Source organism: Berghia stephanieae, chromosome 7 (genome assembly GCF_034508935.2).
Source record: "Berghia stephanieae isolate SIO BIC M18660-M18661 chromosome 7, UCSD_Bste_1.3, whole genome shotgun sequence".
Classification (NCBI taxonomy): Eukaryota; Metazoa; Mollusca; class Gastropoda; order Nudibranchia; family Aeolidiidae; genus Berghia; species Berghia stephanieae.
This window is the reverse complement of record NC_088366.1, coordinates 49,492,252-49,508,809: the sequence shown is the minus strand read 5'-3', so window position 1 is coordinate 49,508,809 and position 16,558 is coordinate 49,492,252. Positions and strand designations below refer to the sequence as shown.

General features: G+C 36.5%; 1 protein-coding gene across 1 annotated transcript in view; it reads right to left on the bottom strand.

Annotated features, from left to right (window-relative positions):
- The window catches only part of LOC144977430 (large ribosomal subunit protein uL3m-like), a 16,542-nt gene extending 7,747 nt beyond the window's left edge, over nt 1-8,795 (bottom strand). The window contains exons 1-4 of the mRNA XM_078922641.1: nt 8,689-8,795; nt 2,978-3,193; nt 1,511-1,730; nt 1,224-1,323 (exon numbers count right to left, since the gene is read on the bottom strand). Of these exons, the coding sequence (XP_078778767.1) occupies nt 1,224-1,323; nt 1,511-1,730; nt 2,978-3,193; nt 8,689-8,774 (622 nt within the window). The 5' untranslated portion in view covers nt 8,775-8,795. The remainder of the gene's footprint in view (nt 1-1,223; nt 1,324-1,510; nt 1,731-2,977; nt 3,194-8,688) is intronic.
- Nucleotides 8,796-16,558: the final 7,763 nt, after the last annotated feature.

Here is a 16,558-nt window from a genome sequence, read left to right as displayed (position 1 = left end):
CAACAATAATAATAATAATCTCAATAATAGTAATAACACAACAGCAATAATAGTATGGTTTTTGTAAATGACGACTCCTAACACCCCCCAAGGAGAAAGTAAATAAGAAAATAAATGAAAAAAAGAAATGCTGTCCCTTTGACTTTTCATTCCAATATCTATTATTCAATCAGTGTGATCTTTCATCACAAAATCACATTTGGTTGATCATAAACAGGGAGGACAAAAATAAAATACCCCCAGTAAGATGAACTACAATGTCATAATGGTGTTACAGATTCCCCCCCCCCCCCCAAAAAAAAACCCCACAATCAATATATTTTTTTAAAAGACGTAAGTTGTAGTAAAATAGTACATTGAAAAAATTTCTTAATTATTTGGAATAAACACCAACTTCTCAGAGAGGAAAAATAAAACACCAGGTGCGTACAACAATTCTGCCATGATACTTTGTTAAAATGACGTAAGCGCCAACGTAAACAAAAAATGAGCTACTTATATTATGGGGAATCCCCATTTTACAATGCACAATACAATCTGGGACATGTGGTAAAGTCGTCCTTCAGAGCCATTCGGCCCATGGAGCCGGAGTTTATCCCGGTTTCTATAGCATGAAATGGAAAATAGCAATTGCTTGCTATCTCTTGGAAAGGACGCTAGTCTATTGCAAAGAACTGTCAACCAAATCTAACAGACTCAGCTACCCATTCACTGCTGGGTGGACAGGGGGGGGTCAGAAATAAATCTCGACTGCACCCAGGATTGATCTCAGTCCCTTTGCATGTGAAGCGAGAGCTCTACCAACTGAGCTATCAAGACCTCCAGGTCATACAGTAATGGCATAAAAGACAGTCATTTATCTAACCAACCAACCTACCGGATATTGCGCCATATTGTGTGGCTATGTGATCTTGTGGTATGACACTCGCTTTCAGATTGGAATTGTCCTGGGTTCAAGCCTCGCTCGGCTCATAGTTGAGTCCTTGGAGAAGGTTCTTTACTCACATTCTCTCACTGGACTCAGGTATAAAATGAGTACCTGGCCGTAAACAGCGTTGTCTCTGTCTGGAAAAAAAAATTGTAATATCGCCCAACAGGCGTCATGTTTCGTTATACATGTTACGTGTTGCTGTTAGTTCGGGAACCTTTGTAAAGCGCTTTTAGCATGTTTCGTGGATATCATGCTCAAGGTTATTTTGTTTTTTGTTTTTTTTAATTTTTACCTGGTTGTATGGCAGCATTGGGAGTAACAAGGAATCGAGTGAGCCATCTCTTGGGCGGGACACCGGCTTTCATGAACAGGTTGTTGTACTCTTTGGAAAACTGGTGATAGATTTGGTTTATTTAAAGTTCAATTTTCATTTAATAAACTGAGATGAATTGGCTGTAAGAAGAAGTAAATCATGCCTTGATGAAGCCAATTGCAGACCTTCAACAAGCAGCAAAAAATAATAATAATAATAATAAAACTAACCACAACAGTGGTACGTACTGCTGACTTTTTACTCACCTGTCTGGGGTCGCAGCTTAGAGCACCAACGACGAGAAGCCCGAACCTCTCCCCTTGGTGTGGCTGGTGACTAGGGTAGGTGGCGTACACCTCGGGAGGGACATAGTTGATCACGTGATTGTCGAGGACCTGAAGAAGAGTCACATGGAATCCTCTGCCTTCCTTCGTCCACTGCTGCATTGTGCCAAGTTTCAGGGCTAAAACACCGCCTCTTCTTGTTCTAAAATAATAATAATAATAATAATAATGATAATAATGCTGCATAAAATTTCATACTTTCATTCATGCCACTTGTAACAAAAGAAATTTTCCTGATAAAAGACTCATAAAGCCAGAACATGTCCAAGTTTATAAAGTGGTAAATGGTATAAAGGAAAAAAAAAAACAATTGCATGCTACCCTTTAGATAGGACTCCAGTCCATCATACCGCACTCTTTGCCTGATCTAACAGTGCAGACACAGCTACCCAATTCAATCACTGCTTGTGAAAAGCAAAATATTGAAATTAACAAAGAGCTGTAAAAAGATGGGGAAAATGTTAATTGTATACTAGACATGATTTATAAATTAAGCAACAAGCAAACTAGGGGGTCCTGAAAGCTCAGTTGTTTGAGCACTCGTTTCACACATGATCGATCTCGTGTGCAGCCGAGATTTTTTTCTGACCCCCAGTCCACCCAGCAGTGAATGGGTAGCTGAGAGTCTGTTAGATCTGGTGGAAAGTACTTTGAGATAGACTAGCGTCCTATCCAAAGGATAACAAGTGATTGCTATTGTCCATTTCATGCTATAGAAACCGGGATAAACTGCGGCTCCACAGGTCGAATGGCTCTGAAGGACTAAAAAAAATATAAAAACATGTAAACTTGGACTTGATCTTTGAGAGGTTTTTTATATATCGCATTATCCATACATGCTTTAACAAGTACAAGGGGTCCAAAGCCAACAATAACACAACATGTAGGATGAGAGATGATGCCTGTTAGTACGTGATGTATCTTTTTTTTTTTCCGTCAGAGACAAAGCTGTTAATGGCCAGGTACTCATTTTACACCTGAATACAGTGAGAGAATGTGAGTTAAGAGGACTCAACTATGCACCATTCACAGTGGGACTCAAACCAAGGACCCTCCAATCTGAAGGCGTGTGTCATCTATGCAGCTATGTGCTCTTGTGGTATGACACTTGCTTTCGGATCAGAAGGTCCTGGGTTCGAACGGCTCTTTACTCATATTCTCTCATGGTACTCAAGTGTAAAATGAGTACCTGGCCGTTAATAGCGCTGCCTCTGTCTGAAAAAATTGCATTATCGCCTAACAGGCATCAGGTCTTGTTCTTTACGTTACATGTTACTGTTGGTCATGGACCCTCTGTAAAGCGCTTTGAGCATGTGTAGTGGATTTTGCCCTATATAAAAGCTCAACTACTTTTCTTTTCTAAAGTAAAGCTAAAAGCAAACACTTTACCCTTTTGTGTATGGAGATCTTTCCCAAGGAGCATCTTTCAAAGGACTAGGGGCTGTATACTTGTCAACAAGAACATCTTGGATGAACTCTTCATTGTCAGGAGTTAATTTCTCATCCTTTTTCAAAGACCACTTCCTAACCCACCAGGGCATCCGTGTTGTGGGCCTTACTATAAACTTCCTGTATCGGATGTGTCGTTCTTGTTGGATCTGCACACTTGAAGAAACACACAAAAGTCTATGATTGAGTTTGAAAATGTTGATTAAACACTGTGTAGTATATAAGCTTATATCGAAATTTAAACCAGTTCAAAACACAGACCTATTGTCCATACATAAACAGCAAGAAGAAGATGATGAAGATGAAGAAGAAGAAAAATAATAAATAACAATAACAATAATAAATATATAAACAAATAAAATAATAAATAAACAAATAAGCAAAATTTTCCTTATCTATTCATCTCCCTAAAAATTGTTTCTCTTAGTCACAGTCATAACAATATTTTGAAAATGAAAGAGGACTTTGTAGTTTCATACACTGCATGGAATCAGCGCTATTTCAGTTGGAACTCCCAAGGGACCAATAACCCTTCCTGCTCGCTACCTGCATGAGGTCATTGGAGTTCAACTGGTATCAGGCAGTGCCGTGTCCAATGGGGGAAATTATGGATATTTATGGTCTTATAATATGTCAGTATAGCGGAAAAACAATAACAGACTCTTTCACTTCATTATTTTAATTTTAAAAATCAGTTGTCTTTCTAAACATCAGTGAACATTTGACATTCTTGTGGTTAATAGTTTTCTTTGAATATCACAAATTGTTGATCTAATTTTAAGTGCTTGTAAATTATGGTGCACTTAAATAAAAAATTTGTCATTCAAAACTCAGCGGCAGTATCTCAAGAATTTTAATAAATATAAAAAGTACATATATGCATCTATGTTCCTGTGCAATATTATCATATTGGCAGTTGATTTTCTTGATTTATTCATGGTTTAGTAAGTTCTGTATATTGTTTTTACCAATTCCGTTCCTCTCAAACAGTTGTGTTGATCATAACAGTGAACTGATATGATTTATGTCTTTATGTGGTAAAATAACTCATAAAGATAATATTTTATTGTCCAGTAAAGACTAAAAACCAATATTGTGTATGATGTCAATATCTCAATTTACTATCAATCTGCCTATAAAGTATGACTTCTATACAAGAAAAAAATCAATCACCCAACAAGGTTACTGGACATGCTACAAATATTGCAGTAACAATCATCAATTACAACTAACACTAACCACTGGTACTGTTAAATTAGATGATTTGCTCAAACAGACGGACATAGTATGTGGACAAAAGAGGATTCAAAATTATGAGAGCATATAGTTTATTCCAAGTATTAACCTTTTTCTCCTTATTGACCAACTACATTCAAAACGAACACACTGTCGATACAGGTTATATAGAATCATCTCCTTTCCTTCAAGAATACACATTTAGTCATTGTCTTATAAAGTCATCTGATTTACCATTGAACTCCAGTCAGTCAAATTTAGAGATAAAACAACTGAATAACAATCAGAGTCAAATCAGTATAACACCACAGGCATACCACAGCAAGATCATTTATTTAATTTTTGGGATATCACTGCCATATATATCTGGACGCTTCAGTCTATAAAAAGTTAACACATTCACTTATGCACAAAAGGAGAACTTGACCTTACATTATATTACTTATTCAACATGCAAGAATACCCTAAACATTGACACCTATATGACACTATAAAGTCGGCATTTCCTGAGACAACCACACAAAAGCAGTACCGTATACATCTTCAAACTATAATGCCTAACAGTCATAAAAAAACAAAACAAATTTGACTTGAATCGTAAGGGATTTAAGTATAGAAAAAAGTTGTCAAGCCATTAAAAAGTTGGCTTTCAAATGTGCCCAAAACTCATAATATTTAAATCAGTTAAATGCTTAAAAAATAATATTAGTATTATTTTCGTCTAATGGTTTATATTTTATTCCTAAACTGATATTTGGACATAATTCATGGCATGGAATACTATGGGAGAGAAAATAAGGATATCACCAAGTCATGCCAAATATGAAATTTACAATAAAAAATTCATATCTTTTAAGGTTTTACTGCCCGGACAACAAAACTTGGCATGTGTCAAGATCATCAATTTTACTTTATAATGATGCTTGTTTCAATCATTTTCTGCCGCTGGGAATTAAATTATTGATATGCAAATTACAACAAATTAATTTCATTGATAGCTCAAAAACCACTAAATTGACACCTCTCTTAGGAGCAGTCTGAGGATACATTATTATCAACCATGGCATATGATGAAAGAAACCTTTGCTTTGCTTGTGGTGAGGGAACAATTTTCATATTTGTGTTAGCAACTGAGCAATACCATGAAATATTGCAACAATTAATTACCATCAGTGGCATCACAGATTCCCCCTGACCGCTACCTGTTACACCCATGGGCTGACCCCACTAATGTGGTCAGGTTGACCTAGCACTGAAATACCGCTCAGAGGGGAAAATGCCACGCAGTGCATAGCACGCCAAAAGAGGGTATGTTTTATCTAATAAGGGTGAGATCCCCGAAACCCCCCCCCCCACACACACACACACACTCACACACCACTTATAAATAATGACCTAATATTTATTGGACATTGGAAATAATTGAGAGTCCATAATGGCTAAAAGATTAAGTAATATAATAAAAGTATTGTAAAAATACGGAAGTCCTCTTATTTTATTTCAGGTGTGTGTAAGTTAATCCTCAAGACACATGAAAATGAAAGGAAAATCCAGTAATTTTTACAACATGAAATTTTAGGTATATAGAATGTACTTCACTGCGGTGTTAAGTTGACTTAGCGCACTATTCTCTGAGTCGTAGTCTTAGTACCTTGTGCTGTGAGTGTGAGCGCACCGCTGCAACAACTTTTTTATACTTTCTTCACTGGCTGTCATTATTCCCAGACGCCTGTCTGGGGATAATGAAAATTCGTTATCCCCAGACAGGTGTCTGGGGATATCCAATTTTTGTCATCCCCAGACAGGTGTATGGGGATTACGAAAATTGGTTATCCCCAGACGCATGTAGCAAGTGGGCAGAAAGATTTTATGCAAAATGCCAAACTAGGCGTGAAAAATACCAAATATTCTGGAAAAAATACTAGTGGTTGTGTCCCAAAACAGTTAATATCAAGTGATATTTAACACAAGATGAAAGTAAATAGTGATCAAATGTCAAATTCAGCTCTTTTTTTAAAAAAATATTTAGCAAATGGATCAACGAAATTTCTTTTGTTACTTTGATCTGAAAACGTCAAACTGGCAATTCTACTTTTTATTTTCAACCAGAAAGAAAGTTGTTAATCATTAAATCTGTTCATAGTCCACCAACCATTTAAATTTTCACTACCTACCTACCTGTTAACTTTATTGATCATCTCTTGTTTCTATAATTTACTCATTCTGGCCACAATTTTGGGGATGACCGGGAATTATTTTTTATTTCGCGGACGAATTCCTAGGCCATGGTGTTGTTCGCCCCAAAACCGACACCTGCTATTTTCCTGTCTTCTTCGCACAAGACAATAGAATTTAGTGTCACACATCCACAAAACTAGATCCAACAACATATTTTTATTCGAATCAGAGATGAAATAATAACTACTAAAACAAGGAAGCAAAAATGGTGGAAATATGTTTAGCTCATATATGAATTTAAGATTTTCCGATAGCGGTGTGGATAGACAGCTCAGTGGGTTAGGCCACCTTTCATTTTACTCCTTTTAGCTGCACAAATTCGAACCAGTCGCGACCCCCCCCCCCCCCCCCCCCCCCCTCAACACACACACACACACTTTTTTTTTTTTTTACTTTTTCTTTCTGTCTTCCCAATTGATGTTCATTGTTTTCCCTTTTGTTCCGAGTTCCGAGCAAGAGTTTTTTTAATCAGTTGAATTTTTTATTTCTCCGATAATATTATTTCATTATTTAATTGGATCTAGATCTATTATTGTTTTTTTTTTTGTTTGTTTTTTTTTTTTTGGTCAAATGATAATAATATTAATAATAATAATAATAATAATAATAATAATAATAATAATAATAATAATAATATATAATTGTAATAATTGTTATTATTATAACTATTACCATCATAATCATTATTATATTATTATCAATAATAATATTATTTTTATTATTAATACTCTTATTCTTATTATCATACTATTTCTATTATTTTTATTATTATTATTATTATTATTATTATTATTATTATTATTATTATTATTATTATTATTATTACTATTATCATTATAATTGTTATTATTATTATCATTATTATTATTATTATTATTATTATTATTATTATTATTATTATTATTATTATTATTATTATTATTGTTATCACTATTCCCTGCTCTGAGGGAAATCTTTCTTTTTCTTTTTTTTTTATATTTTGACCTAAACCTTAGAGTTAATTGTTTGCTAAACCTTTATGTAAATGTTCCGTTTCTGAGCATGAATTTCTTAAATTGTTTTTTATTTTTAAAACAATTGTTGTTGTTTTTTTTCTCCTCTATCTGACCATTTGGTCGCTCTCTGAATATTTCTGTATGTTTGCTTTTTAATTATTTATTCTTTTTAGGCACTATTTGAGATCGGACTGGGGACGAATATATTTGCTAGAAACTAAAAAAAAAAACAAGAGAGAGAGAGAGAGAGAGAGAAGAGAGAAGAGGAAGAGAGAGAGAGAGAGAGAGAGAGAGAGAGAGAGAGAGAGAGAGAGAGAGAGAGAGAGAGAGAGAGAGAGAGAGAGAGTTTAATTTAAAAAAAAAAAAAAAGAGGTCGGGGGAGGATGGATGGGACATTTATCCCTTTCAACGTTCTGTAAAAAGAAGAAGGAATTAAAACAAAAAACAAAAACAAAAACAAAAATTGACGTTACCAGGATTCGAACCCACAACGTCGATTCTGGTCAAACTTCCAGGGCAGACGACTAAACCATTCGGCCATGACACCCACTTCAAAGTCGACGCATATTGTGTATATGTAGTAACAACTGATTATAATGTTGGTTCATTTTATGTTTTTATAGATATTTTATTAACTTTCCATATTTCTATGTGCATTTGGAAACATTCCATATTCTGGAATATGTATAATTGTTTAAAAGAGCGGATTTCAAATATGCGTCTGGGGATAATGAAAATTCGTTAACCCCAGACAGGTGTCTGGGGATAACGAATTTTTATTATCCCCAGACAGGTGTCTGGGGATAATCACAGCGTTCTTCACTCCGCACCTACCACTAGATACCACCTACTCTACTTCTCAACAGCCACAGCCTACTCTTCTACGGTCTACATATGACAAAAACGGATAAGTTCTTGTTGAAGAGGAGATTTGAATGCACATGGAAAGTTACTTCCCTGCACAAGTTTTGATTTTATTTTCTTCGTCGCTAATCATTTATATAGCTGAACTGAAGGTATTTGTGATTCGTATCAAAACACATCACTTCACTTCACATGCAAAAGTAAGTTCTCCCGTCTCCATACTGCCCCACCCATTCCTGTGTGAATGAAGGCTTTGATTCCAACCTTACAATACAACTCGAGTCGGTTGCAAAAATGTTGTTTTCTTATCATACTCACCATGAAGGTAGCAATAAATTGCAAGGCCGAGACAAGAATATTGACTTGGTAGATGATAAAGCCGCTTTCGTGCAGGGGGCAGCCATTTTGTTCAATGTCAAACATTTAATGCCAGATCGTCTTTGTAAAAAATGCCAAACAAATCACTGAAAAAATTAATATCAAATTGTAGGGTGGAAAATAGCAAACGCTGTTACTAACTCTTGATTTATCAGGTCAAGTCCATATAATTTGTTTAAAGTCACATGACGTTTGTCATATTCTGAATCGATATAGGTTTGACAAATAGAAAACTTACATTCAAATATGTGACCAACCACCTAGAAATGGTGTCATAATTTAGAGTTAGCGTAATATACTTTGAAAATTGATTTTACAGTCAAAACAATTAAGACTTCGGTTAAGTGTGTTTGATTTATTGCATAGAATAAGGTTCTTGAAGAAAACTCCGGTGTTATAATACACGCACTAATGCTTTCAAATAAACGAGTAACCAGACAAACTCGTGCGCTTTATAAAGATAGAAATAGAAAGAAAGAAAGAAAGAAACTTTGGAAAAGGAAAATAAACAAAAATATTTATATACCGCGGCAGCAAGCACGGATTACTGTGTTTCTATGGCAGCAAGACCCTTAACTATTTATAGCAACAATAGCAGATAGGAGCGTAATAGGCGATACAAATGTTTAAAATGTGAAACAATACACTGCACAATAATTCCTAGTTCGCCTTTGGGGGAGGTATTTTATGTTCTTTAAAAAATAACAGAAATAAATGACAACAAACAAATCTATTAACTAGACAAACAAACAACAATCATCAAATGAATTTTTCGATTCCAATACGATTCAATAGTCTTATGTCACGCCGCCCGGCAACGGCGGCCATCTTGGTTCTAAACAAAGAAAATCATTACTTTTTATTTTTCATGCTGGCTAGAACTTTTCATATGCCTTGTGATCAGAATGTGTAAAAGTCAAAACATGATCAAATGTATGTGGGTTTTTTTTCCCTCTCGATACCCTTTATACTCGCCGGAGAAATGTTTCATACGGGCGTCCGCTATTGTTCCGATAGTTTAGAGCCAGTGTTACTAAGCTACCATGCGTCATTAGGAAGGAAGTGACGTTACGACTTTTGAAGAGTATTACGAGTTCAAAAAAAATAATAACGGATAATGGAATTAAAAGTGACAAACTGGCAGTCTTCAATCAAAGCCCAACGGTCGTAGAATTATGGTTTCAACTCCAATCATTGGACAGTAATCTAATAATTTATTATAACTATTACGAAGTTACTCAGATCTTGTTTTAAAGCATATTATCTTTTGTTTAAAGAATAACAGATGTGGATCATGTATTTTAAATATGAAACTGTGTTTCCAGTCCACCAGTGGACTAAAAACACAGCTGTGTATTCAATCCACCGGAAATAAAAATATTTATTAAAGACCAATTTCGTCTAGAATCTTAATCGATAATGACGACATTGATACTGAGCCTATTGTATGTTAGACGTCATCAGAAGTGGACAGGCATACCATTTATGACAATTTGACGGCTTAATAATATCATTTACAGCGTTTTATTTACTCTCGAAAAGTCTTGATTGAGAGTTGTTCGAAATCGGGAGCCTGAAATAGACAAATTCTAACCATGGTTGCCAGATGGCCAAAATTGGCCACACAGAGAATAATGTTTCTATAATTAATTCAAAATTGACATTTATATCTATTTTTAATGTTTCCTAGTCCGTTTAAATTTTTATGATTATCAAAACCGATGAGTTTTCCAAGGAGATCAGAGTTTTAGTATTGCTTGCCCAAGTAAGGTTCTATTTGGTCACTTTTCACATCGGTCATTGGCCTGGAGCACGCCTGTGTCCTCCCTTGGCAAAAAATTCTTAATTTTCAAGTTCAACACGTTGGGTGACTCGAGAAGTTTGATCGACCTTTATTTTTTTAAAATTATTTAATTTTACTCACTTTTAAGATTATTATTTGAATTTAGAACACAGTGAGACGTCAAAATATATTCCTTGTGTATTTCTTGTACTTAGCAATATGAATCCGGAGAAAAACGAACAAACAAAACAAAACCAACCAAAAAAAAAAAAAAAGGGTAAAAGAATAAAGAAAAAAGAAAAAGAGAGAACAACTTTATAGTTATAGGGTCTTGAATGTGTTTAAGAGAGCGTCAGATAGAGAAGGGAGATGGGGGTGGGAGAGATTAGAGATAGATTATAGATAGATAGATAGATAGATAGATAGATAGATAGATAGATAGATAGATAGATAGATAGATAGATAGATAGATAGATAGATAGATAGATAGATAGATAGAAGAGGAAGAAGAGAGAGTAGAGAGATAGAGATGAGAGGAGAGAGAGAGAGAGAGAGAGAGAGAGAGAGAGAGAGAGAGAGAGAGAGAGGACTGCTTTGTAGCTACTTGTACTCGATTTATATTTTTCCTTTTCGTTCCTATCCTTATTTATAAGGTTACATCTTGGAACACTTTTGGTGTAGACAATATCAACGTGAGCAGCAAGGAAGATGACTCTACATTCTTTTAAGGACTCTTTTGTTTTTAAAGGTTTGATGGCGCTTATATAACATTGAGGTCATTTTAGGGCTAGTAGAAAGGAATAAATGGGATGCCAGTCAAAAAGATTACAGTTTTACAAGACATGATAGACGATAAACAATACACCAGCCCTACAATTCAAAGGACAAGGACTGATTTTGAAAGAAAAGGATCTTGGAAGGAAGAAGACAAGGTCAAGACTGCCCGGGGCGGAGGGGGGGAGAGAGAGAGAGAGAGAGAGAGAGAGAGAGAGAGAGAGAGAGAGAGAGAGAGAGAGAGAAGGGGAGGCCTCGAAGCACAGCCGTACTCGAGGCCAGTGATCAACGTGAAAAGTAACAAAATAGAACCTTACTTGGGCAAGCAATACTATAACTCTGATCTCCTTGGAAAATTCATCGGTTTTGATAATCACAAAAAAAATTATATAGGACTAGGAAAAATAAAAAATAGATATAAATGTTAATTTTAAATTAATTCTAGAAACATTATTCTCTGTGTGGCCAATTTTGGCCAAATTGGCCAGGCCAATGGCTATCTCGCAGCCACGGTAAGAATCTGGTCAATGTTTGATAAATCGGTTTCGAGAATTGAGATCTATTTCAAGCACTCTGTTTCGAACAACTCTCAATCAAGATTTTCCGATAGTAAATAAAACACTGTAAATGATATCATTAAGCCGTTGAATTGCTATAAATTTTATGCCTGTGCATTTCTGATGATGCCTATAATAGGCTCAATATCAAAGTCGTCACTATCGATTAAGGTAAGTATAGACGATAATTGGTCCTTTTTAAATATTTTTATTCCCGGTGGACTGATTACACAGCTGTGTTTTCGGTCCACTGGTGGACTGAAAACACAGTTTCATTATTAAGCCGTCAAATTGCCATAAATTTTATGCCTGTCCATTTTTGATGATGCCTAACCTATAATAAATAGTCTCAGTATCAATGTGGTCAATATTGAGGTAAGTATCGACGATATTTGGTCCTTTTTAAATATTTTTATTTCCGGTGGACTGAATACACAGCTGTCTTTTCAGTCCACTGGTGGACTGAAAACACAGTTCCTTTAAATATTTAAACCTGATAGTGTAAAGTATCTCTCCATTTTCAGAAAAAGAGAAGCCATAGCCATTGACGCTATCTAAGCCTTTGCTGCTTGCAGTGGAGTTTATATCTCACTATATTTTGATGAAAATTGAATACCTGCTTTTACAGCCAAATAATATAATACATTAAGGAAAAGAATTGGTTTTTAAAAAGTGTTTATTTATTTGCTTTGGCGACTGAAAAAGAAAGAGGACAATCAAGGGACGCTACTCATTCATTTAGCATTGCAGACATCAGTTATATCTGAGTTATATTCCGTTGGAATAATAATAATAATAATAATAATAATAATAATAATAATAATAATAATAATAATAATAATAATATAATAAATAATAATAATATAATAATAATAATAATAATAATAATAACAATAATAATAATAATGTGACATTTCCCCCACGTTATCACCGTGATCAATTCGCTTTAAACTTTCTTCATGCATTCCTCAAGCTGACAATATTGAACTAAATTCAATTCAATGTGTATATTTAGCCCCCTAGACTTAAAACTATGGTTAGTTAATTTTAAAAATCAACAATTTTTCGTCACAAGAAATAAGTAACACTTTAAAATCCTTACAATCTGGCATCAACTCTTATTATCAACTCATTTTCAACAAGTTTTAATGACTTAGAAATGTTCACAAAGTTATGAAATTGGAGCCAAAATTTCGCAAAAGTCTACGAATTTTTTCTTAATAGTAGCAGTAATTATGAAAAGTAGTCATTCAGAGCCGGGTGGGGGGGGGGGAGGAGTGCGTGGATCTGGATTTATCATGTTTTTACAGCATGAAACGGGCAATAGTAATTGCTTGCTACTCATTAAATAGGACGCTAGTCAACCGCAAAGTACTTTCCGCCAGGTCTAACAGCCCCAGCTACCCAACCACTGTTTGGGTGGGGGCAGAATAAAATTAGATTCCACCCGAAATCGAACTAAGTCCCTTTGCATGTGAAGCGAGCGCTTTATCAACTGAACTATTGGGACCCCATCGTAATAAGCAGATCTGTGAATGTGACCCTGTCCATCAAAACGGTATTATGTCGAAATGACTTGGATGAATAAAATTGGATAGAAAAAGTCAAAATGATCAGAATTATACGACTTATACCTTTGGGAGTTCAATCCTTTACCTACCGTGTGTTCTTGAGGTATGGCACACGCCATCGGCGGATTGGAAAGTTTTGGGTTCGTGTCCCGCTCTGAGCAGCGGCGCATATTTGGATTCAATAGTCTGATGTCACGTCGCCCAGCAACGGCGACCATCGTGGTTCTAAACAAAGAAAATCGGTACTTTTTATTCTTCATGCTGGCTAGAACTTTTCATATGTCTTGTGATCAGAATGTGTAAAAGTCAAAACATGATCAGATTTATAATGTTTTTTTCCTCTGGATACGCTTTTATGCTCGTCCGAGAAATATTTCATAAGGGCGTCCGCCATTGTTCCAATAGTTTAGAGCCAGTTACTAAGTTACCATGCGTTATTATCAGGGAAGTGACGTTACGACTGTTGAAGCGTATTGATTCGTTGCAAAAAGGCTTTTTACTCACATTCTTTCAACGTGCTCGGGTGTAAAACGAGTACCTGGTGGTTAACAGCGTTGTCTCTGTCGAAAGAAAATAAAATGCAACGTTGCCTTACAGGCGTCATATCTCGCCCTGCATGTTAAGTGTTGCTGTTAGCTAGAGACCACTTGTGAAGCGCTTTGAGCACTTGAAGTGAATATTACTCTATATACAAATGCTCCAGTTTTACCAGAAATTCTTGATGTACGACAGTTGGTCTGCCCCCTCCCCCCATCCCCATATATATATATATATAGGATGAAGATGACGTCACTCAGGTCTTTGTTATTGTTTTTGCCATCCGCGTTTGTGAGTTGTTCTCACTAAACTGTATTAACCAGACTATAAAAGTTCATGGTTACACAGAGTTTGTGTGTTGGTCCGTTATACTTCCGGATGGCAATGTTGTGAACTCCTTGGCCAAGCGCATTCTATCTATAAGTTAGATAGTATAAAGTTGACGTCACCCAGGTCTTTGTTATTGCTTTTTGCCATCCGCGTTTATGAATAATGCTCACTGAACTGTATTAACCTGACTATAGATAGAATGCGCTTGGCCTAGGAGTTCACAACATTGCCATCCGGAAGTATAACGGACCAACACACAAACTCTGTGTAACCATGATCTTTTATAGTCTGGTTAATACAGTTTAGTGAGAACAACTCACAAACGCGGATGGCAAAAACAATAACAAAGGCCTGAGTGACGTCATCTGTATACTATCTATTATCACTGATGCGTGTCTGTTTTCACCCAGAATCGATTTTACCTTTTGTTGTCTACGAATCAAGAAGAGTGTGACAACAATACTATGCTATATAAGTTCACTGGACCGTGTTCTTTCTTAGCCATCGTTAAGTTAGCGTGACCGTGGCCTTCGTAAAGTTATGGCCTGACACTGACCAAAAAAATGATGTCAAGATGCCAGTCTTTTGCCACAAAAGAAAACAAATCGTGAGTTGTATTCAATAGTTCAACCAATGGGACCACTTGATTCCATGAGCACTACTAACGACAACTCACTAGGCGGTACAAAAACCAAAATAATGACGTCAAACTGCCAGTCCTTTTGGATTTCAGTGTCAGGCTATAACTTAACAATGGCTACGGCCTGACACTGAACGGAGCCATCGTTTTGTATAGCCTGACACTGAAATCCAAAAGGACTGGCAGTTGGACGTCATTATTTGGTATTTGCACGGCCTAGTGAGTTGTCGTTAGTAGAGCTCATGGAAACAAGTTATTTCATTGGTTGAACTATTGAATACAACTCACGATTTATTTTCTTTTGTGGCCAAAGACTGGCATTTTGACGTCATTTTTTGGTCAGTGTCAGGCTATAGATAGTATGCGCTTGGCTAAGAAGCTCATAACATTGCCATCCGGAAGTATAACGGACCAACACACAAAACTGTGTGTATCCATGAACGTTTATAGTCAGGTTAATACAGTTCAGTGAGCATTTCTCATAAACGCGGATGGCAAAAAACAATAACAAAGACCTGAGTGACGTCATCTTCGAACTATCTATAAGTTAACGATGGCTCCCCCCCCCCTGTCCACTCAGCAATGGTTGGGTAGGTGTATCTGTAATATCTGGCGGAAAGTATTTTGAGATAATCTCACGTTCTATAATATAAAAAAAATTAAGTAAGCAGGCAATTGTTATTGTCAGTTTCACGCTATAAAAACCGGGTTAAACTCCGGCTCTATGGGCCGCATGGCTTTGAATGACTTCTTTTCATCATTATAAAAATATTGGCAGCAGTTTTAATTCCATGCCAAGTGACGGTGATCCTGTTTCAAGAGAGCCTGTAGGGGTTTTACGGCGCTTGCGACACATTTAGGAGCGGCTATGTGGTCTTGTGGTATGACACTTTTGGATCGGAAGGTCCTGGGTTCGAGCCTCGCTCGGCGCATAGTTGAGTCCTGGGAAAAGGCCCTTTATTCACATTCTCTCACTGTACTCAGGTGTAAAATGAGTACTTGGCCGTTAACAGCGTTGTCTCTGTCCTAAAAATTTGTAATATCGCCTAACAGGCGTCATGTCCCGTCCTACATGTTAAATGTTTCTGTTGGCCAGGGACCGGCTTGGGCCAGGACAAAATCAAGTAGTCTCATTCCAAGACAAAGAAAGAGAGCGAGTGACTCAGAAAACTGATATAGGGAATGAGATTAGCGGAAGAGTAGCGTCCCTTGATTGGACGTCACCGGCGGAAAAGTTAATAGAAAGAGAACGTCATTTTGGTTGTGCGCATGCGTCTCTCGTCCTCGCTTCCGGTGAAAGCGGCATGAGACACTTCACCGAAAGCGAGGACGGGAGAGACGCATGCGCAAAAACATTATGATGTTCTCTCTGTAAGGTGACGTCCAATCAAGGGACGCTACTATTCCGCTAATCTCATTCAATTTTGGGGATAAAAGAAACAGCAAGTGACCTCCTGCCCACCATTGGAGGTCTTGAGTTCCCATCCAGAGGCCGCGAGAAGATTACAGACGAATGCCGTTTCTATTACACTTAGTGATGCGTCTTCCTCGGGTGACTCGGATGTAGAGAATAGCACAGTGTTTGTGTTTCACCTGGAATGATGATGATGATGATGAT